This window comes from Leptodactylus fuscus, chromosome 3 (genome assembly GCF_031893055.1).
Source record: "Leptodactylus fuscus isolate aLepFus1 chromosome 3, aLepFus1.hap2, whole genome shotgun sequence".
Lineage (NCBI taxonomy): Eukaryota > Metazoa > Chordata > Amphibia > Anura > Leptodactylidae > Leptodactylus > Leptodactylus fuscus.
Window position 1 is genome coordinate 145,434,269 of NC_134267.1, and position 24,741 is coordinate 145,459,009.

At 44.4% G+C, this 24,741-nt stretch overlaps 1 protein-coding gene across 2 annotated transcripts in view; it reads left to right on the forward strand.

Moving 5' to 3' along the window:
- Positions 1-24,741, forward strand: part of DIS3L2 (DIS3 like 3'-5' exoribonuclease 2) — a 230,714-nt gene that overhangs the window by 21,345 nt on the left and 184,628 nt on the right. For both annotated transcript variants that reach the window (XM_075268480.1, XM_075268481.1), the window contains 2 exons: positions 3,582-3,635; positions 23,624-23,725. In XM_075268480.1, the coding sequence (XP_075124581.1) occupies positions 3,582-3,635; positions 23,624-23,725 (156 nt within the window). The remainder of the gene's footprint in view (positions 1-3,581; positions 3,636-23,623; positions 23,726-24,741) is intronic.

A 24,741-nucleotide genomic window follows, 5' to 3' on the forward strand; every position in this document is an offset into this window, starting at 1 on the left:
CTAGAATATGCTTTACAGCTTTCACCTTGTAAGGGGCTTGAATAGCACAGGGCTAAAATGCAAAATACTATGAATTAGGGCTACGTCACGCACCTGCCTTGTTCCTAAAATTGGTGGGATCTTGATGGATTGGATATAGGACATGTCAGCTCACCTGCTTGTATCCTTCACACTGTTCACTGATCTTTTATTTATTTTGAACTACTGACTCCATTATTCTCTACAAGAGGGATTTCTCTTGCTAAACTTTGACATTTGTATGCTTATTATAAAAAAAAAAAAAGCAAAACAAACAACAAAAATACCCCTCAACAATGGAGGCAGTGGCTCAAGCAGTACAGTGCCTTCCTTGTATAAATCATTGGGTAGTAGCCTGGGTATCATACCTAATGAAATGTGAAACACACATTAAAACTTTAAGCCGATGGGATACTTCAGTGAGCTGCTACCATTGGTTGCAGCCCTGCAAACATTTTATTTCATCTCGCTTTGATACGTAGATTGACACTTAGACTTCTCTCAGCATGGGCTGTGAAGATTACACTTTTTTTTTTTTTTTTTTTTTTTTTTTTTTTTGTCTGTTAATGAGGAGAAAAAAATTATGTATGCCCTCACTGATTCCCTTATTTACTCATCTGTATAGCATTACTGTGCCTTATGCACCTTTGCACCTTGGATATACTGTAGTCTGGTTTTTGTTTCTCCCCCCCCCCCCCCAGTGCTTCTAGGAATAAGTCTTCTCACAGTGGGCTATATAGAAACTGTAACTATTAAAAGGCAGCAGAGTTGTGCAGTAGCAGTTTAATTTAGTCCTAAGTTTATATTGTAAGTGAATCCAGCTATTTGACATGACGACCCCCTAGTCCTCGCTGGACAGACCTCCACTCAACACCGCCCCGTCCCTCTACACAAAAACATCTGTTCTTTGCAGATGGGAAATGCAGCTCATTCCAAATATGAGATCACAGCGTGAAATGAGCAACAGGGTAAATAGGTTTCTGGTCGGGAAGGATATTGGACCCATCTGCTCTAAGATATATACATTTTAAGTGCGTTAATTGGCTGTTAAAAAGAAGCCAGAGATGAAAATGAATCTTACACGTTAAGAGCAAGGTTCTGCGTTCTGTCTAAGCTATTTGGGACCGTCCAGTGTTATTTAACACTGTAAAAGCTGCCTAATAGACTACGGGAATGTAGAGATTGCTGTGTAGTAGTTCTATCTGTAGTACATATTTTCTTGTGACTATTACATATGCTTGTAGTTAATGGCGTATACTATATAGTCACAACGGCGTATACTATGAAAAGTTACTTAACCTGTGTGTCCTAATATCCCACAGGTGGGTCTGGTAAGGTAACTCTTCCCCTGTGTCTACAGTTGTGTGGACCAGTGAAGTATCTGAAAGCCTTTTGGGTGTACTCTGTATTTTATATTACAGCATGTTGATTTTTAGTGGCCTCAAGCCCACAAATCTGCTCAAAAGACCAAATCTAGCAAGTCAAACAAGCAGCTGCAGGCATGTGGTCTGTCAAATCTTGGGCGAACTTCTGTTTGCTGTCTTGGAAACACTGAACCCGCAGATGGGTTGAAGTGAAACATGTGTCAAACAGCCAGGATAAAATAACCACTCTAGGAATATGGAGCTTGATCTGGTGGGAACTAAGCACCTGAATTTTCTAAAACATGATCTCATAGTGCAGTAGCCTCTATAAGAGAAACATCCTTTGGATGCTGATATTGCTTTACCTAAAGCATTTCTTTTTCTATTTGTCATTCCATCACACAAATCTCCTGACAAAAAAGTCCTGAAAGTCTGACCACTTTTTTTTTTTTTCTATATAAATTGACAGACCCCATTGTAGTTAATGGGGTCCATTAGTCACATTGCTGTCTGCTACTTTAGTGGTCAGTTTGTTACCCTGGCATAGTTGTGAACATAGCAGGAGTCTAGATGGTGACTTTGGCCATGACCTTCGTCTCTTGACCAAAGTTCTCCAGATGCGACAATCTCATTGCGTGGGGGTGTGCCATTAAACCTTGTTGATGTTGCAGTTGTGGAATGTGGTCTTGCAATGCAACTTTATTGATCATATTCGTGAAGGAGTCGCAGGGCAACCTGACAAGTCTGTTACAAGAACCCAGCACCTCAGCCTATCCAGACAAGTTGGAATCACCTGAATCAAATGAAATGTCACCTTGTGAATCAGTGTTTTCATTGCCAAGATATTGCAGAATGTCAATATGCAAATTAGGTTTTTAGCGCAATTTGGACGTTATCACTTTAAAGCAGTGGTAACACTCTAAAACGGCCATGGCACAACATCTTTGTTGCTCCAAAAAGTCGATTTGCATTTTTGCAGTTTTCACTTGTGCCTCCATTACCAAGATATTTCAGGTTTTGTCAATATGCAAATGAATTGTTTAGAGCAACGACAACTAGCGTCTTTGACCTAAGATTTCCAAAGTACTGCATACCAGTTTGGGATGGCCGGTGAGTTTAGAGAGGGAAGAGGATGGCACAGGTGGTATCAATGTTGGGCTACCTCTACACTACATTTTTTTTTCTCCTTAATGCCAGTATTGTTTAGCCTTTTATAGAACTCTGTTCTGAAAATTGCGAAAGAAAAAAACAATACAAAGCCCTGAAATGTGTGTGTGTGTGTGTGTGTGTGTGTGTAAAAAAAAAAAAAAAAAAAAAAAAAAAAAAAAAAAAAAAAAAAATTGTATAACTTCTCATAGTTTACAAAACTTGCTTGTGTGAAACCACCATTGATGTGTTTTATATGTGTAATATTTTAATTGCAAAATGAATTTCACCATGTATGAATAAGGCATAATTAAAATACCCCAAACCCTCCTTTTGTAATCTTTGTAGTGTGACAACTCTAGGCCCTGTCTTCATGTCTGTAAAATGGCTACCATCTTCTCCAACTAGTCTATGCACTCTGCTTTGGTTGTGAGACATTGAAGCTGCTCTTGGGCTACCAAAGCACTGTGCATAGAGTAATTTTAGAAATGGCTATGTCATGGAAATGAAGGGGTAGGGAATTAGGAGAGCTGCACCAGAAACATTAAGTTGCCGACTGCTCATAGACAATTTACTTTTGGGCGATTGGATTTTAACTCTGCAAACCCAGTTTGTAGGTGCATGAGATTGTTCCAGGGGGATATTGGTGGTTCATGAAGTGGTTAAAAGGGGAGGGTACTAGGTATTTTAATGCATTAATTCTGCAATTTTTATTGTCCCATGTAATAACTTAAAAGCCAAATGCACTAGAATCCAGACTTGGATTATGCAGAATAATTCCTACATGGTGTTGCCAGTTGTTTGGACACCACTTTTCCACTTCATTAGACCATTTAGAAATATTTCTAGAAAACTTGTAAAATGCGCTATTTTGGTGCCAACTGGGCTATGGCATAAGAAAGAATGTCTAACATATCTGGCAAGATACATCAACTTCATCACATAGTGTGCCCAACTGATACATTTGGTGAATTTCTTTCATGCTGTCTACATTTAGGAGAGTGTCTGACCCGTTGTCTTTGAAACCTTATTTTCTGTTGTCTTGTTCCCTAGGGCTCTCTGAGGATCAATCCCAAGAAATTCCATGAAGCGTTTGTGCCTTCACCGGTAAGAATGCTAGTCACTTTGAAAACTGTTGTAAAACACTTTATGAATCTGTTCAGATTTGCAGTCTATGGATTTGTTTTCATACCTAAATGTTCCAAAAAGTAGATCCTTACATAAGTACCACCACTAAAGGTCATGGCAAGGGTCAAAGGTTTCCACCAGATTTTTATATTTTACAGTACTTGAAACAATAGAGCACTAAATGGTCTTAAGCTAAAGGGGTTCTACCACGAAATAGTCTACAGGAACACAACCACGCAATGTAGGTGGGTAGCCAAGTTCTGTACTTCAGCTTTCTCTGGCTGAATGTGGAGAATGATGAAGGTCCTACAGACTTTCCTTCATGGGACAATCCCTTAAGTTTTTTTTTAAAGTTTTTTTCTGTTTAGTTTTTCAATGTCAATCTATTCTATGCCAAAATGTTTGCGAGTCACTCGTGCAGGTGCTTGTGATATAAAGCAACCACTTCTTTCATTGCGTAAAATAGTGACAGACTTGTTGTTGTCTGTTCATAAAGTGGTTTTGGAAGCTTCTGGCTTGGGACCACCACTTGGTGTAACTGGACTCTTTTCATGTATCCCTGCTGAGATGTCTTCATTTTCCAGTGAATTAAACTAATCTCCCTTGAAGCAGTCTTGTCATCTTTCTGCTCTGTTTCAGTGACTGTCCAGACACAAAGCACAAGACCTATTTCTTTGACATGTCTGACTGAACTAGATAGTCTCACTGGTTCCCACAGAATCCTCCACTGGGGGCTGATTCTCAGGACCAATAGTCAATGGTTTCTGCCTGTATCCTAGTGTTCGATATTACAGGAAATAACCTGAGTCTAAAACAGATGATTCCGTCATAAAGCGATGTATCTGCCATATCTTGGAGTTATGTAAAAGTATTTGCTGTTATGTCACTACTAGAGATGAGCGAACAGTGTTCTATCGAACTCATGTTCGATCGGATATTAGGCTGTTCGGCATGTTCGAATCGAATCGAACACCGCGTGGTAAAGTGCGCCATTACTCGATTCCCCTCCCACCTTCCCTGGCGCCTTTTTTGCTCCAATAACAGCGCAGGGTAGGTGGGACAGGAACTACGACACCGGTGACGTTGAAAAAAGTAGGCAAAACCCATTGGCTGCCGAAAACATGTGACCTCTAATTTAAAAGAACAGCGCCGCCCAGCTTCGCGTCATTCTGAGCTTGCAATTCACCGAGGACGGAGGTTTCCGTCCAGCTAGCTAGGGCTTAGATTCTGGGTAGGCAGGGACAGGCTAGGATAGGAAGGAGAAGACAACCAACAGCTCTTGTAAGAGCTAAATTCCAGGGAGAAGCTTGTCAGTGTAACGTGGCACTGACGGGCTCAATCGCCGCAACCCAGCTTTCCCAGGATCCTGAATGGAATACACTGTCAGTGTATTCCCGTATACCCGATATATACCCCGATACCCGTTCCAACGGTGTGCCCCCCCACCTTCACCCCAGAAATACCCTGCAAGTCCCCTAGCAATAGAATTGGGGCTATATACACCCACAATTTTTACTACTGGTATACAGTGCCATTGTCTGACTGGGAATTCAAAGAATATATTGGGAATACAAATACCCTCATTTCTTGCTACTGCCATATAGTGCCAGTTTCTGACTGGTAATTCAAAGAATATATTGGGGTTACGTGCACCCACAATTTTTACTACTGGTATACAGTGCCATTGTCTGACTGGGAATTCAAAGAGTATATTGGGAATACAAATACCCTCATTTCTTGCTACTGCCATATAGTGCCAGTTTCTGACTGGGAATTCAAAGAATATATTGGGGTTACGTGCACCCACAATTTTTACTACTGGTATACAGTGCCATTGTCTGACTGGGAATTCAAAGAATATATTGGGGTTATAAATACCCTCATTTCTTGCTACTGCCATATAGTGCCAGTTTCTGACTGGTAATTCAAAGAATATATTGGGGTTACGTGCACCCACAATTTTTACTACTGGTATACAGTGCCATTGTCTGACTGGGAATTCAAAGAATATATTGGGAATACAAATACCCTCATTTCTTGCTACTGCCATATAGTGCCAGTTTCTGACTGGGAATTCAAAGAATATATTGGGGTTACGTGCACCCACAATTTTTACTACTGGTATACAGTGCCATTGTCTGACTGGGAATTCAAAGAATATATTGGGGTTATAAATACCCTCATTTCTTGCTACTGCCATATAGTGCCAGTTTCTGACTGGTAATTCAAAGAATATATTGGGGTTACGTGCACCCACAATTTTTACTACTGGTATACAGTGCCATTGTCTGACTGGGAATTCAAAGAGTATATTGGGAATACAAATACCCTCATTTCTTGCTACTGCCATATAGTGCCAGTTTCTGACTGGGAATTCAAAGAATATATTGGGGTTACGTGCACCCACAATTTTTACTACTGGTATACAGTGCCATTGTCTGACTGGGAATTCAAAGAATATATTGGGGTTATAAATACCCTCATTTCTTGCTACTGCCATATAGTGCCAGTTTCTGACTGGTAATTCAAAGAATATATTGGGGTTACGTGCACCCACAATTTTTACTACTGGTATACAGTGCCATTGTCTGACTGGGAATTCAAAGAGTATATTGGGAATACAAATACCCTCATTTCTTGCTACTGCCATATAGTGCCAGTTTCTGACTGGTAATTCAAAGAATATATTGGGGTTACGTGCACCCACAATTTTTACTACTGGTATACAGTGCCATTGTCTGACTGGGAATTCAAAGAATATATTGGGGTTATAAATACCCTCATTTCTTGCTACTGCCATATAGTGCCAGTTTCTGACTGGTAATTCAAAGAATATATTGGGGTTACGTGCACCCACAATTTTTACTACTGGTATACAGTGCCATTGTCTGACTGGGAATTCAAAGAGTATATTGGGAATACAAATACCCTCATTTCTTGCTACTGCCATATAGTGCCAGTGTCTGACTGGGAATTCAAAGAATATATTGGGGTTACGTGCACCCACAATTTTTACTACTGGTATACAGTGCCATTGTCTGACTGGGAATTCAAAGAATATATTGGGGTTATAAATACCCTCATTTCTTGCTACTGCCATATAGTGCCAGTTTCTGACTGGTAATTCAAAGAATATATTGGGGTTACGTGCACCCACAATTTTTACTACTGGTATACAGTGCCATTGTCTGACTGGGAATTCAAAGAGTATATTGGGAATACAAATACCCTCATTTCTTGCTACTGCCATATAGTGCCAGTTTCTGACTGGGAATTCAAAGAATATATTGGGGTTACGTGCACCCACAATTTTTACTACTGGTATACAGTGCCATTGTCTGACTGGGAATTCAAAGAATATATTGGGGTTATAAATACCCTCATTTCTTGCTACTGCCATATAGTGCCAGTTTCTGACTGGTAATTCAAAGAATATATTGGGGTTACGTGCACCCACAATTTTTACTACTGGTATACAGTGCCATTGTCTGACTGGGAATTCAAAGAGTATATTGGGAATACAAATACCCTCATTTCTTGCTACTGCCATATAGTGCCAGTTTCTGACTGGTAATTCAAAGAATATATTGGGGTTACGTGCACCCACAATTTTTACTACTGGTATACAGTGCCATTGTCTGACTGGGAATTCAAAGAATATATTGGGGTTATAAATACCCTCATTTCTTGCTACTGCCATATAGTGCCAGTTTCTGACTGGTAATTCAAAGAATATATTGGGGTTACGTGCACCCACAATTTTTACTACTGGTATACAGTGCCATTGTCTGACTGGGAATTCAAAGAGTATATTGGGAATACAAATACCCTCATTTCTTGCTACTGCCATATAGTGCCAGTGTCTGACTGGGAATTCAAAGAATATATTGGGGTTACGTGCACCCACAATTTTTACTACTGGTATACAGTGCCATTGTCTGACTGGGAATTCAAAGAATATATTGGGGTTATAAATACCCTCATTTCTTGCTACTGCCATATAGTGCCAGTTTCTGACTGGTAATTCAAAGAATATATTGGGGTTACGTGCACCCACAATTTTTACTACTGGTATACAGTGCCATTGTCTGACTGGGAATTCAAAGAATATATTGGGAATACAAATACCCTCATTTCTTGCTACTGCCATATAGTGCCAGTTTCTGACTGGGAATTCAAAGAATATATTGGGGTTACGTGCACCCACAATTTTTACTACTGGTATACAGTGCCATTGTCTGACTGGGAATTCAAAGAATATATTGGGGTTATAAATACCCTCATTTCTTGCTACTGCCATATAGTGCCAGTTTCTGACTGGTAATTCAAAGAATATATTGGGGTTACGTGCACCCACAATTTTTACTACTGGTATACAGTGCCATTGTCTGACTGGGAATTCAAAGAGTATATTGGGAATACAAATACCCTCATTTCTTGCTACTGCCATATAGTGCCAGTTTCTGACTGGGAATTCAAAGAATATATTGGGGTTACGTGCACCCACAATTTTTACTACTGGTATACAGTGCCATTGTCTGACTGGGAATTCAAAGAATATATTGGGGTTATAAATACCCTCATTTCTTGCTACTGCCATATAGTGCCAGTTTCTGACTGGTAATTCAAAGAATATATTGGGGTTACGTGCACCCACAATTTTTACTACTGGTATACAGTGCCATTGTCTGACTGGGAATTCAAAGAGTATATTGGGAATACAAATACCCTCATTTCTTGCTACTGCCATATAGTGCCAGTTTCTGACTGGTAATTCAAAGAATATATTGGGGTTACGTGCACCCACAATTTTTACTACTGGTATACAGTGCCATTGTCTGACTGGGAATTCAAAGAATATATTGGGGTTATAAATACCCTCATTTCTTGCTACTGCCATATAGTGCCAGTTTCTGACTGGTAATTCAAAGAATATATTGGGGTTACGTGCACCCACAATTTTTACTACTGGTATACAGTGCCATTGTCTGACTGGGAATTCAAAGAGTATATTGGGAATACAAATACCCTCATTTCTTGCTACTGCCATATAGTGCCAGTGTCTGACTGGGAATTCAAAGAATATATTGGGGTTACGTGCACCCACAATTTTTACTACTGGTATACAGTGCCATTGTCTGACTGGGAATTCAAAGAGTATATTGGGAATACAAATACCCTCATTTCTTGCTACTGCCATATAGTGCCAGTGTCTGACTGGGAATTCAAAGAATATATTGGGGTTACGTGCACCCACAATTTTTACTACTGGTATACAGTGCCAATTTCTAACTAGGAATTCAAAATGCGCAAGGCTCCCGGAAAGGGACGTGGACGAGGCCGTGGGCGAGGTCGGGGGAATGGTTCTGGGGAGCAAGGTAGCAGTGAAGCCACAGGGCGTCCCGTGCCTACTCCTGTGGGGCAGCAAGCATTGCGCCACTCCACAGTGCCAGGGTTGCTTGCCACATTAACTAAACTGCAGGGTACAAACCTTAGTAGGCCCGAGAACCAGGAACAGGTCTTGCAATGGCTGTCAGAGAACGCTTACAGCACATTGTCCAGCAGCCAGTCAGACTCTGCCTCCTCTCCTCCTATTACCCAACAGTCTTGTCTTCCTTCCTCCCAAAATTCCGAAGCTTTACAGAACAATAACCCAAACTGTCCCTGCTCCCCAGAGCTGTTCTCCGCTCCTTTCATTGTCCCTCAACCTGCCTCTCCACGTCACGATTCCACGAACCTAACAGAGGAGCATCTGTGTCCAGATGCTCAAACACTAGAGTCTCCTCCATCTCCGTTCGATTTGGTGGTGGATGACCAGCAACCCACCCTCATCGACGATGATGTGACGCAGTTGCCGTCAGGGCATCCAGTTGACTGGCGCATTGTGCGGGAGGAGGAGATGAGACAGGAGTTGGAAGAGGAAGTGGTGGATGATGAGGACACTGACCCGACCTGGACAGGGGGGATGTCAAGCGGGGAAAGTAGTGTGGATGTTGAGGCAGGTGCAGCACCAAAAAGGGTAGCTAGAGGCAGAGGCAGAGGTCAGCAGCTTAGGCGAAGCCAGGCCACACCCGGAATCTCCCAAGATGTTCCAGTTCGTACCCAGCCCCGAAAAACTCCCACCTCGAGGGCACGTTTCTCGCAGGTGTGGAGTTTTTTCAAGGAATGCGCCGAGGACAGATATAGTGTTGTCTGCACAATTTGCCTCTCGAAATTGATTAGGGGCTCTGAGAAGAGCAACCTGTCCACCACTTCAATGCGCCGTCATTTGGAATCCAAGCACTGGAATCAGTGGCAGGCAGCAACGGCAGGACAAAGGCCGCCTGCCGTTCACGCCACTGCCACTGCCTCTGCCTCTGCCTCTGCCACTGCCACTGCTGACTGTGCTGGCGATGCACTCCAGAGGACGAGCCAGGACACCACTTCATCTGCCTCCGCCACTTTGTTGACTTCTACCTCATCCTCCCCTGGTCCTGTCTTATCTCCTTCTCCTGCACCATCAAAGGCACCATCAGGCGTTTCTTTACAACAACCCACCATCTCTCAGACATTGGAGCGGCGGCAGAAATACACTGCTAACCACCCACACGCGCAAGCCTTGAACGCCAACATCGCTAAACTGCTGGCCCAGGAGATGTTGGCGTTCCGGCTTGTTGAAACTCCCGCCTTCCTGGACCTGATGGCAACTGCGGCACCTCGCTATGCCGTCCCTAGCCGTCACTACTTCTCCCGGTGTGCCGTCCCCGCCTTGCACCAGCACGTGTCACTCAACATCAGGCGGGCCCTTAGTTCCGCGCTTTGCACAAAGGTCCACTTGACCACCGACGCGTGGACAAGTGCATGCGGACAGGGACGCTACATTTCACTGACGGCACACTGGGTAAATGTAGTTGAGGCTGGGACTGCTTCCCAAACTGGCCCGGTGTACCTCGTCTCCCCGCCTAACATTCCTGGCAGGGACACGAGAAGAACACCCCCCTCCTCCTCCTCCTCTACCGCCTCCTCCTCCGCCTCCTCCTCCGCCACCGCCTCCTCCTCCGCTGTTAGATTGACCCCAGCTACGAGTTGGAAACGTTGCAGCACTGGCGTTGGTAGACGTCAGCAGGCTGTGCTGAAGCTGATCAGCTTGGGGGACAGACAGCACACTGCCTCCGAGGTGAGGGATGCCCTCCTCGATGAGACGGCAATATGGTTTGAGCCGCTGCACCTGGGCCCAGGCATGGTCGTTTGTGATAACGGCCGGAACCTGGTAGCAGCTCTGGAGCTTGCCGGACTCCAACATGTTCCATGCCTGGCCCACGTCTTCAACCTAGTGGTGCAACGTTTCCTAAAGAGCTACCCCAATGTTCCAGAGCTACTGGTGAAAGTGCGGCGCATGTGCGCCCACTTTCGCAAGTCGACAGTAGCCGCTGCTAGCTTAAAATCTCTCCAGCAACGCCTGCATGTGCCACAACACCGGCTTTTGTGCGACGTCCCCACTTGCTGGAACTCAACGTTTCAGATGTTGAATAGAGTGGTTGAGCAGCAGAGACCTTTGATGGAATACCAGCTACAAAACCCTAGGGTGCCACAAAGTCAGCTGCCTCAGTTTCACATCCATGAGTGGCCATGGATGAGAGACCTTTGTGACATCCTACGGGTCTTTGAGGAGTCCACAAGGAGGGTGAGCTCTGAGGATGCGATGGTGAGCCTTACAATCCCGCTCTTGTGTGTTCTGAGAGAATCCCTGATTGACATCAGGGATAACTCAGATCACACAGAGGAGTTAGGGATAGCATCCGATCCGTCACAGCTGGAGAGTAGGTCCACACATCTGTCCGCTTCACTGCGTTTAATGGAGGAGGAGGAGGAGGAGGAGGAGGAGGAGGAGGAAGAAGAGTTGTCCGATGATGTGATGGTGATACAGGAGGCTTCCGGGCAACTTCGAATCGTCCCATTGTTGCAGCGCGGATGGGTAGACATGGAGGATGAGGAGGAAATGGAGATTGAACTTTCCGGTGGGGCCAGAGGAGTCATGCCAACTAACACTGTGGCAGACATGGCTGAGTTCATGTTGGGGTGCTTTACAACCGACAAGCGTATTGTCAAAATCATGGAGGACAACCAGTACTGGATCTTTGCTATCCTTGACCCCCGGTATAAAAACAACATCTCGTCTTTTATTCCGGTAGAGGGGAGGGCCAATCGCATCAATGCTTGCCACAGGCAATTGGTGCAGAATATGATGGAGATGTTTCCAGCATGTGACAGTGGCGGCAGGGAGGGCAGTTCCTCCAGTAGGCAACCAAGTTCTCACCGGTCCACACAAACGAGGGGCACACTGTCTAAGGTCTGGGACACCTTGATGGCACCCCCTCGCCAAAGTGCCGCCACGGAGGGTCCTAGTGTCACCAGGCGTGAGAAGTATAGGCGCATGTTGCGGGAATACCTTTCCGACCACAGCCCTGTCCTCTCCGACCCCTCTGCGCCCTACACGTATTGGGTGTCGAAGTTGGACCTGTGGCTTGAACTTGCCCTATATGCCTTGGAGGTGCTGTCCTGTCCTGCCGCCAGCGTCCTATCTGAGAGGGTGTTCAGTGCAGCCGGTGGCATCATCACTGACAAGCGCACCCGTCTGTCAGCTGAGAGTGCCGACCGGCTCACTTTGATAAAAATGAACCACCACTGGATAGAGCCTTCATTTTTGTGCCCACCTGTGTAAAGCACCCCAACATGAAACTCCATGTCTGTACTCAACCTCTCCAATTCCTCCGCATCCTCATACTCATCCACCATAAGCGTTGCACAATTCTGCTAATACTAGGCTCCCTCCAACATGATTTCCCCCAACTCTGCTGGTTAGAGGCTCCCTCCACCCTGATTTCCACCAACTCTGCTGGTTAGAGGCTCCCTCCACCCTGCTTTCCCACAACTCTGCTGGTTAGAGGCTCCTTCCACCATGAATTTGCCCAAACTGGGCTGTTTAGAGGCTCCCTCCACCATGAATTGGTCCAAACTGGGCTGGTTAGAGGCTCCCTCCACCATGAATTGGTCCAAACTGGGCTGGTTAGAGGCTCCCTCCACCATGAATTTGCCCAAACTGGGCTGTTTAGAGGCTCCCTCCACCATGAATTGGTCCAAACTGGGTTTTTTAGAGGCTCCCTCCACCATGAATTGGTCCAAACTGGGCTGGTTAGAGGCTCCCTCCACCATGAATTGGTCCAAACTGGGGTGGTTAGAGGCTCCCTCCACCATTAATTGGTCCAAACTGGGCTGGTTAGAGGCTCCCTCCACCATTAATTGGTCCAAACTGGGCTGGTTAGAGGCTCCCTCCACCATGAATTTGCCCAAACTGGGCTGTTTAGAGGCTCCCTCCACCATTAATTGGTCCAAACTGGGCTGGTTAGAGGCTCCCTCCACAATTAATTGGTCCAAACTGGGCTAATTAGAGGCTCCCTCCACCATGAATTGGTCCAAACTGGGTTTTTTAGAGGCTCCCTCCACCATGAATTTGCCCAAACTGGGCTGTTTAGAGGCTCCCTCCACCATGAATTGGTCCAAACTGGGCTGGTTAGAGGCTCCCTCCACCATGAATTTCCCAAAACTTGGCTGTTTAGAGGCTCCCTCCACCATTAATTGGTCCAAACTGGGCTGGTTAGAGGCTCCCTCCACCATGAATTGGTCCAAACTGGGCTGGTTAGAGGCTCCCTCCACCATTAATTGGTCCAAACTGGGCTGGTTAGAGGCTCCCTCCACCATGAATTTGCCCAAACTGGGCTGGTTAGAGGCTCCCTCCACCATGAATTGGTCCAAACTGGGTTTTTTAGAGGCTCCCTCCACCATGAATTTGCCCAAACTGGGCTGGTTAGAGGCTCCCTCCACCATGAATTGGTCCAAACTGGGCTGGTTAGAGGCTCCCTCCACCATGAATTTGCCCAAACTGGGCTGTTTAGAGGCTCCCTCCACCATTAATTGGTCCAAACTGGGCTGGTTAGAGGCTCCCTCCACCATGAATTTGCCCAAACTGGGCTGTTTAGAGGCTCCCTCCACCATGAATTGGTCCAAACTGGGTTTTTTAGAGGCTCCCTCCACCATGAATTGGTCCAAACTGGGCTGGTTAGAGGCTCCCTCCACCATGAATTTCCCAAAACTTGGCTGTTTAGAGGCTCCCTCCACCATTAATTGGTCCAAACTGGGCTGGTTAGAGGCTCCCTCCACCATGAATTGGTCCAAACTGGGGTTTTTAGAGGCTCCCTCCACCATGAATTGGTCCAAACTTGGCTGTTTAGAGGCTCCCTCCACCATGAATTGGTCCAAACTGGGGTGGTTAGAGGCTCCCTCCACCATTAATTGGTCCAAACTGGGCTGGTTAGAGGCTCCCTCCACCATTAATTGGTCCAAACTGGGCTGGTTAGAGGCTCCCTCCACCATGAATTTGCCCAAACTGGGCTGTTTAGAGGCTCCCTCCACCATGAATTTGCCCAAACTGGGCTGGTTAGAGGCTCCCTCCACCATGAATTGGTCCAAACGGGTTTTTAGAGGCTCCCTTCACCATGAATTGGTCCAAACTTGGCTGTTTAGAGGCTCCCTCCACCATGAATTGGTCCAAACTGGGGTGGTTAGAGGCACCCTCCACCATTAATTGGTCCAAACTGGGCTGGTTAGAGGCTCCCTCCACCATTAATTGGTCCAAACTGGGCTGGTTAGAGGCTCCCTCCACCATGAATTGGTCCAAACTGGGGTTTTTAGAGGCTCCCTCCACCATGAATTGGTCCAAACTTGGCTGTTTAGAGGCTCCCTCCACCATTAATTGGTCCAAACTGGGCTGGTTAGAGGCTCCCTCCACCATGAATTGGTCCAAACTGGGTTTTTTAGAGGCTCCCTCCACCATGAATTTGCCCAAACTGGGCTGTTTAGAGGCTCCCTCCACCATGAATTGGTCCAAACTGGGTTTTTTAGAGGCTCCCTCCACCATGAATTGGTCCAAACTGGGCTGGTTAGAGGCTCCCTCCACCATGAATTGGTCCAAACTGGGGTGGTTAGAGGCTCCCTCCACCATTAATTGGTCCAAACTGGGCTGGTTAGAGGCTCCCTCCACCATGAATTTGCCCAAACTGGGCTGTTTAGAGGCTCCCTCCACCATTAATTGGTCCAAACTGGGCTGGTTAGAGGCTCCCTCCACAATTAATTGGTCCAAACTGGGCTAATTAGAGGCTCCCTCCACCATGAATTGGTCCAAACTGGGTTTTTTAGAGGCTCCCTCCACCATGAATTTGCCCAAACTGGGCTGTTTAGAGGCTCCCTCCACCATGAATTGGTCCAAACTGGGCTGGTTAGAGGCTCCCTCCACCATGAATTGGTCCAAACTGGGTTTTTTAGAGGCTCCCTCCACCATGAATTGGTCCAAACTGGGCTGGTTAGAGGCTCCCTCCACCATGAATTTCCCAAAACTTGGCTGTTTAGAGGCTCCCTCCACCATTAATTGGTCCAAACTGGGCTGGTTAGAGGCTCCCTCCACCATGAATTGGTCCAAACTGGGGTTTTTAGAGGCTCCCTCCACCATGAATTGGTCCAAACTTGGCTGTTTAGAGGCTCCCTCCACCATGAATTGGTCCAAACTGGGGTGGTTAGAGGCTCCCTCCACCATTAATTGGTCCAAACTGGGCTGGTTAGAGGCTCCCTCCACCATTAATTGGTCCAAACTGGGCTGGTTAGAGGCTCCCTCCACCATGAATTTGCCCAAACTGGGCTGTTTAGAGGCTCCCTCCACCATGAATTTGCCCAAACTGGGCTGGTTAGAGGCTCCCTCCACCATGAATTGGTCCAAACGGGTTTTTAGAGGCTCCCTTCACCATGAATTGGTCCAAACTTGGCTGTTTAGAGGCTCCCTCCACCATGAATTGGTCCAAACTGGGGTGGTTAGAGGCTCCCTCCACCATTAATTGGTCCAAACTGGGCTGGTTAGAGGCTCCCTCCACCATTAATTGGTCCAAACTGGGCTGGTTAGAGGCTCCCTCCACCATGAATTGGTCCAAACTGGGGTTTTTAGAGGCTCCCTCCACCATGAATTGGTCCAAACTTGGCTGTTTAGAGGCTCCCTCCACCATTAATTGGTCCAAACTGGGCTGGTTAGAGGCTCCCTCCACCATGAATTGGTCCAAACTGGGTTTTTTAGAGGCTCCCTCCACCATGAATTTGCCCAAACTGGGCTGTTTAGAGGCTCCCTCCACCATGAATTGGTCCAAACTGGGTTTTTTAGAGGCTCCCTCCACCATGAATTGGTCCAAACTGGGCTGGTTAGAGGCTCCCTCCACCATGAATTGGTCCAAACTGGGGTGGTTAGAGGCTCCCTCCACCATTAATTGGTCCAAACTGGGCTGGTTAGAGGCTCCCTCCACCATTAATTGGTCCAAACTGGGCTGGTTAGAGGCTCCCTCCACCATGAATTTGCCCAAACTGGGCTGTTTAGAGGCTCCCTCCACCATTAATTGGTCCAAACTGGGCTGGTTAGAGGCTCCCTCCACAATTAATTGGTCCAAACTGGGCTAATTAGAGGCTCCCTCCACCATGAATTGGTCCAAACTGGGTTTTTTAGAGGCTCCCTCCACCATGAATTTGCCCAAACTGGGCTGTTTAGAGGCTCCCTCCACCATGAATTGGTCCAAACTGGGCTGGTTAGAGGCTCCCTCCACCATGAATTTCCCAAAACTTGGCTGTTTAGAGGCTCCCTCCACCATTAATTGGTCCAAACTGGGCTGGTTAGAGGCTCCCTCCACCATGAATTGGTCCAAACTGGGCTGGTTAGAGGCTCCCTCCACCATTAATTGGTCCAAACTGGGCTGGTTAGAGGCTCCCTCCACCATGAATTTGCCCAAACTGGGCTGGTTAGAGGCTCCCTCCACCATGAATTGGTCCAAACTGGGTTTTTTAGAGGCTCCCTCCACCATGAATTTGCCCAAACTGGGCTGGTTAGAGGCTCCCTCCACCATGAATTGGTCCAAACTGGGCTGGTTAGAGGCTCCCTCCACCATGAATTTGCCCAAACTGGGCTGTTTAGAGGCTCCCTCCACCATTAATTGGTCCAAACTGGGCTGGTTAGAGGCTCCCTCCACCATGAATTTGCCCAAACTGGGCTGTTTAGAGGCTCCCTCCACCATGAATTGGTCCAAACTGGGTTTTTTAGAGGCTCCCTCCACCATGAATTGGTCCAAACTGGGCTGGTTAGAGGCTCCCTCCACCATGAATTTCCCAAAACTTGGCTGTTTAGAGGCTCCCTCCACCATGAATTGGTCCAAACTGGGCTGGTTAGAGGCTCCCTCCACCATGAATTTCCCAAAACTTGGCTGTTTAGAGGCTCCCTCCACCATGAATTGGTCCAAACTGGGCTGGTTAGAGGCTCCCTCCACCATTAATTGGTCCAAACTGGGCTGGTTAGAGGCTCCCTCCACCATGAATTGGTCCAAACTGGGTTTTTTAGAGGCTCCCTCCACCATGAATTTGCCCAAACTGGGCTGTTTAGAGGCTCCCTCCACCATGAATTGGTTCAAACTGGGCTGGTTAGAGGCTCCCTCCACCATTAATTGGTCCAAACTGGGCTGGTTAGAGGCTCCCTCCACCATTAATTGGTCCAAACTGGGCTGGTTAGAGGCTCCCTCCACCATGAATTTGCCCAAACTGGGCTGGTTAGAGGCTCCCTCCACCATGAATTGGTCCAAACTGGGTTTTTTAGAGGCTCCCTCCACCATGAATTTGCCCAAACTGGGCTGGTTAGAGGCTCCCTCCACCATGAATTGGTCCAAACTGGGGTTTTTAGAGGCTCCCTCCACCATGAATTTGCCCAAACTGGGGTGTTTAGAGGCTCCCTCCACCATGAATTTGCCCAAACTCTGCTGGTTAGAGGCTCAATCCACCCTGATTTTCAAAACAAATGTTGGTGCCAACCTCAACTTACTACAAGGGCCAAATTCACTGCTGGTGACAAGCTCTCCTCACTGCAAGTGCCAAATACACATGTTTCAAGGTGTTTTCCTACTGTCAGAGAGGTGGTATTGAGTGTGTAAAGTGTGTAGTTGTTAGGCTGTGATGTTGGGGTAATAGAGGGTCTTTGGTGTGTTAGATGCCCCCAGACATGCTTCCCCTGCTGTCCCAGTGTCATTCCAGAGGTGTTGGCATCATTTCCTGGGGTGTCATAGTGGACTTGGTGACCCTCCAGACACGGATTTGGGTTTCCCCCTTAACGAGTATCTGTTCCCCATAGACTATAATGGGGTTCGAAACCCGTTCGAACACACGAACATTGAGCGGCTGTTCGAATCGAATTTCGAACCTCGAACATTTTAGTGTTCGCTCATCTCTAGTCACTACCCCTCTCTGGCATTCTCTTCACATACACTGCGTGACCTTACTCCCAATGCAGTAGGCAATTGATAATCTTGATTTGCCACGCTAGCGATAACACAAGTAGATTTGTGTATTGTGGCTAAAGGTTTAGGAGTTGCTTTAGATAATACTGCTACTTCTACTTTATCTGTCTTTGACACCATTACTAGGCAGTTTGTAAAGCTTTCAGGTCTAACCTTACAGGGCTACATAGAAAAAAAAAATTAGAAAAAAAGAACATGTGCAAAAATCTGTTCCCTGTGGTGGCCTTCTCCCTGATAAACAGGCCTGCAGTCTTTCTGCATCAAGTCATGGGAGGCAGCACATACAGCTGCTGCAGCGCTCGTCCCAATCTGATTGTTTCTGCTTTCCAGAGTCTCAAGGAACATTCTGTTTCAAATACTCTCTGAAATGGTCTTTAGCTTGTCATTTGTAACACTTTTAACACCGTGCTTCCATGACGGAGTGCCAAAGTCTTCAGTTAGTCTTGGAGATACCTGGCAGTGTATATTTCATAGTCAGTGTACCTTTACCAGGGGTTGGATATGGACTAAAATAGGCTGATGATGATCAATCTGGGTTTGATGGCTATAAAGCAGGGGTAGGGAACGTACGGCTCTCCAGCTGTTGCAAAACTACAACTCCCCGCATGCATACTGGCTCTGCTGTTCTGGGAACTCCCATGGAAGTGAATGGAGCATGCTGGGAGTTGTAGTTTCACAGCAGCTGGAGAGCCAAAGGTTCCCTACCCCTGCTATAAAGCAATATCTAGTCATGAAATGTGGTGGTCTAAAGAACTCACATCCCTAAGCCAACATTTAATGTGTAACTGTCCTTTCACTTGTTTGCTGTTGTGTAGGGAACATTTTTGTCAGTTTTGTTAACCTATTGTACTTTAAGAAGAAAACAAGTTTAGTTCTCCCTAGGAGTAATTTAGTATTCTTCCTCTAGCCACTATATAGAGGGTATGTGTGTAAGCAGCGATGAGTGTTGCGAGGTGATACTTAATAGCTTTAGCTATGGTTTGATACAAAAGTGTTTGATATGTTTACTTTTTTTTAATCCATTTCTTATCGCAAGCACTGCAGTATTGGTGGCATAGACTATTTTGAACCCCATAAGCACTTCTCTAGGTGGCATACACATACAACCATAGAGACGCATCCATTTGATCTGCCACATTCCCCCAAGACATTTGATATAGCTCTATATACTGGCAATAGAAGGAGAATGCAGGACAGTTCCTTTTTTTTTTTTTTTCTTTAAATAAATAGAACTCTTCTGTTAAAAGAAAATGACATAAAATGTTCAGCACACACCTCCTGAAAATGACAAACTGAAATGTCACTTATACTTTAAAGGGGTATAATGATAAATACAATACACTTAAACAATGTATCTCATAACGTTTAATATTTGGTTTCTTGGTTATATAAAAAAACAAAAAAAAAAAACTTTGTAGTGTAATGCTGGTCATACATGTGTATCTGTCGGCTGACAGCTGTTTGAGCTTTTTTTTCTTTTAATCCACCCCATTCACTTCCACAAGCCTGCTGAGCCTGTGTCTCCATATGACAGGGCAGATTTTTGGAACTGAAAAAAGTGTCTGAGCAATTAGAGCACATATTTTAACAAGAGGTGAATACAGAAAGTATATTGGAAAGCTTTCATTCTATATTGCGTATAGAGCCTGAGTTTTTTTTGCAGAAAAGTGATGCCACAGGGTTTAACAAGGAAAAAAAGTGTTGCCTTGGTAAATTTTTTGTGTGTGTGTATATGTATATATATATATATATATATATATATATATATATGTATATATATATATAGTATACAGCTAGCTTCTTTCAACGCTAGGTCTCAACTGCTCTTCCCTGTTGCTTTCAGACACAAATTTACTTTGCATTTTGTCAAGCACCTCTAAATATGGCTAGGTACATACCTGCACCTGATCCCCGCTTGGGGATTCTGTCCCCCATTCCACTTTAAAAATGCAGAGATGCAAACAGGACTTCTTCTTTGTCTAATTTTTTTGGATGGGAATCCAATGGATCCCGTGTGTGTGTGTGTTAAAAAAGCAATTAGATTTCAGTTCGTGGGGTACCCAAGGGGGCCTCGCAAACAAAAACCCAAATACAGGCGACCTAGCATGAAAAAAAGCAACACACCCTAAAACTTTTTCACAGTTCTATATTGTATGTATTTTTTGTATACCTCTTTAAATGTCCCCCCCCCTCAATTTTAGCCAGTTTCTATTTTTATTTTCCCCTGAATATTGTGCTTAAAAAAAAAAAAAAAAAAAAAAAAAACTTGTGGAAATGAAAGTTTAACAAGACTCAACTAGGCCTCCTAGCAACACAAGCTGGCATGAGCTGGCAAGTGATTTGCATGTCATTGCTTCTAGCATCTGGCTTTTATTTTCCTTCATTTTCGGGGCGCCACAAAACTAATTATGTCTGTTTTCAGACTCATTTGAGCACAACAGGGAGGGAAGGAGTAAATACAATGCTTAAGAGCTTCTGTGAGAAGAACATTGCAGGTGCTCGCTGCACTACAATGCGACCTTAGTGAAGTCAGAGAAAACTACTTTGACTGCATTGCTTTTATATGGTTGGATTTACACACTAGGTGTTTTGTGGCATGTTATATTAGCATATTTTTGTTTCTTGGTATCTAAAGGCAGTGTCCACATCTTGCATGTTAAACATGTTATTTCAGTGAGGTGGTAGTACACTTTCATCACTCGAGTCTGTGTGAACCTGGCCTAAGATGCTGCTCACTTCTAAGTTTTCAGCTTGTTTTGCCAACAGCGATTCTTCGCTCTCCTCATGCACATGCTTCTTTGCTTGGCTTGGCTGTGCACATGTTCTCAGTAGGGGAAGGTGAATAATCTGCTGGCAGACTCCTCTGGCAGTTTATCTCCCTTGAGATCAAAAGATCGGCCATGTTTGAATACAAAACTCCTAGCCCCATTATTCCTCTGAGATTTACAGTTAGGAGTTTTGGGATATTTCGGTACGCATTAAACATATTATGTATGGTCAGCATATAGAGTTGCATGTCAACTGGGAGAAAGGGTGTATTTACAGCTCAGGGATTCAGCCAGGAAGTCAATACATCCCGAGTGGGTCCCCAACCCATGTATACCAATATGACCACCGTAAAGTGACCATTTAGTGATGGATACTGCCTCTGTAGACCATTTGAGTGAATCTCTTCTGACACACAGGATGTGTGCAAAATTATATTCCTACCTCTCCACCACCATACGGTGACTAATATTACTGTGCCATTTTTGGATAATGCCACCATGCTATGACTGCATATTACCACTGGACCATGAGTTTAGGGCAAGAAAAAAAAATTGTGGCTGATTTAATATAACTAGGCTGTGACCTAGATACTACCCCATATCCTGACTATATAGCACATTATGTTGGCTACATACAGCAGCTTGCTGTTCTACTCATGTAGAAAAAAAAAAGTGTAACCCCGCATAGGCTGAGTTGAGGCCAAAAGGGCACTGTCAAGCGCATATAGGCCTGATACTGGAATGCATTGCACAGAAAGAATGTTAGAGAAGCTGAGTACATTGGTACAGTATGTAGCTTTCTAAGAAAAGATTCGCTATAAAGCTCGGTTCACATTGCATTTTTACAATATAGCTCATGTTATTGTTTTCAGTATGCCAAAAAATGATGAAAATGGGATGTGTCATGGTGTCTCTGGATTTCTTACATAAGCTTCAAACTGACATGCACCTTTTTTTTTTTTTTGCCGTACACAAGCATTATTTTGCATCTATTTGGCATAACTTTTTTTTCTTCTCCCCTGAAGCATGAACTGTTGTAAAAACATGTGACCCAAGTCTAACTTGTTTTATCCATTGAAATCTCCTATCCTCCAGTTAGATCAGTGATTGTTATCTCTGTATTCACATAGAGGAGATCCTGTCACTCAGTGACTCTTCTGCATACAGCAGTGATGTCAAATGATAAATGAAATGTTATACTATTTATTTTGCTTACTTGTAGAGCTTCATCATATTTCACAGCACTTACAGACATTGTCAATCACAATATATGTTACCTATCAGCATGTCTTTGGAGTGAGGACACACACACACACACACACACACACACACACACACACACACACACACACACACACACACCACTATACGATCTTGCAGATGTTGTCCTAGGACTCCAGTGCAAACCACTGAGCCACCGTGCTGCCCTGGATCTTTTCACACAAACCTATACACCAATCTACTCTGCCCCTTGTGCTCTAGATCAGTGGTTCTTAACCAGGGTTCGATCAAACCCTAGGCCCTATGCACGGTTCATTTTGTGTACCTGTAAAAAAAACATATACCTATGCCTTGAATTTGGAAAAAAAAAATCTTATTTATCACTAAAGAAGGGTTCGGTGAATGTGCATATTAAACTGTTGGGTCCGGTACCTCAAACAAGGTTAAGAACCACTGCTCTAGAACAAGTTGACTACAGCAGGTTCCCTGTAGAATACAAATTAAGAGAACAAACATAATGAAAATATAACTTGGAGTTTTGAATAAGTGGTCAGATAATTACATGGGAACAAACAGTTAATATTGAGGTAAAAATAATTCTGACCCTGTTGGCGCCTCAACTTATGTAAAGGCAAGAAAGCCCCCCACCTCACTAAGAGGTGCCACACAGGAACTTGCACTCAAAAATGTCACTGGTGATGATGGGTTAGGCCCAGTTCATATCTGTGTTCATGGAGACCCTCCGAATGGACTACTAAATGCATTGACAAGCGGTGGGCAGTGAATGCACACTGACTCAATAGACTTTAATGGGGTCCGTGTGCCTTCCGCACGGAACATGCGGACAGAAAAGCACTTCATGATCTACTTTCCTGTCCGCATGACTCATGCGGAGACTGCGTGGAAAACACACGGACCTCTTTATAGTCTATGGAGTCCGCGTGCTTTCACTGCTCACCGCTTGTCAATGTGTTCGGTAGTCCGGGGGTCCTCATGTGGACTCCCCAAACAGATTATTGAACGCAGATGTGAACCGGGCCTAAGAGAACCAAAACAGGTGGGGAGTAGGGCTGTGCGACTGATGTAGGTCATAAACCTTTTATGTTCATTATGATGAACAATTAAGTTTTCTCAATTGCACGGCCCCAGGGTGGCAGGGTCATCTGTTGCTCTAGGTTTTCAACAGTTGACCTACTGGTGGGAGGACAGGCTTTGCATTATCATGGATATCTTTCTCTAATCTAAATTAGAAAGTAGTAATTAACTGTTTAAATACTTTGTATTATGAATGCTATATCATGTATATGAAAGTTCATCAACTAATCTTAAATGGGAAGAAAAACAAAATATTTAAAAAAAAATCAATACAGTGGTTTGGGTTTGTTTGCTGTAACACTGTACTACCTGGCACTATCTTCAGTAAATCAATCCTCAGTAGTTTTTTGTATAATAGTAATGCTTTGTGTAACTTGATGGTGGCTTTTTTTTTTTTTTTTTTTTTTTTCTCCTTTCAACTGATATGTAACTGTGCATTTACTTAACATTTATTTATTTATTTTTCTCTTTCTTTTTTTAGGATGGTCTGAGGGACATTTTTATTGATGGGGTAGTTTCCAGGAATAGAGCTCTGAATGGTGATATTGTGGTTGTGAAGCTGCTCCCACGTGAACAATGGAAGGTTAGTACTATCCATACTAACCAGCTTGTTTATTTAAAGAGGCACCCCAGTAAAAACTACTGGAAGCTGTGCATATACAGGATATAATACACAAATAAGTCTCAATGTAACGTTAGAATACCTGCACTGATGTGCAACAAAAAGGGGATCAGTGCTCCAGAGGGGAGCACACAACTTTACAATAAAACTGTTAGTAAATTATGGAATTACATTGCATGACACCAGGCTCATTTTCAAATTGTAGAGACAAAAAAAAAAACAAAAAACAAAACCTTGACTGTATCTCAGTGTAATACATTTCTACATGGACACTGAAGTCAAATTCAGTTTACAAACCTAAAGTGTTTCTCCCAGAGGCATAAAAAAATTCCTGAAGATACGATTTACCACCCATTAAGGAAAAATAATCCTTCCAAAATCTAAATTTGGCAGTCATAATAAATTTGTCATTTGCAAAAATCTAGTACCGATCACTGGCAGGTAGTGACATTCAGGAGTATATTAGATACTGTAAGTATTGATCATTTTTTAAATTCTGACATATCTGCCATTACTACCTACTGGGGTAGAGTCTTCCATAGTTTGACTACGCTAATCATAAGGAAATCCTTCCAATAGAGATGCTTAAACTGCCTTTCCTCCACCCAGTCAACTTGTTTTGTACACTACTTGGACATAATGAATTGCAATGTGTTCTATTGTGTTGTACTGACTATGTATATATTTATACATGTAAACTCTGTCCCCCCCCCCCCCCCAGCACCTCAAATGAGACCTTCCATTCCATTTAGTTTAGTTGGCCAACTATGAATCTTTCATACGAAAAAGTCCTCCATTCAATATGTTGGAGAAAATGAATAGTTATTGGGGGTCCCTCAGCATTCCTTGGTGCCGAGAGACTGATCCTATGGTGGAACAGACTAAATAATGCAGATGGGAAGTTACCCTAAAAACAACAGTTTTCAGTCTCCAGTTCTTTACCCAGGAGTACATATTGTCCCCTAGTTTATGAATCT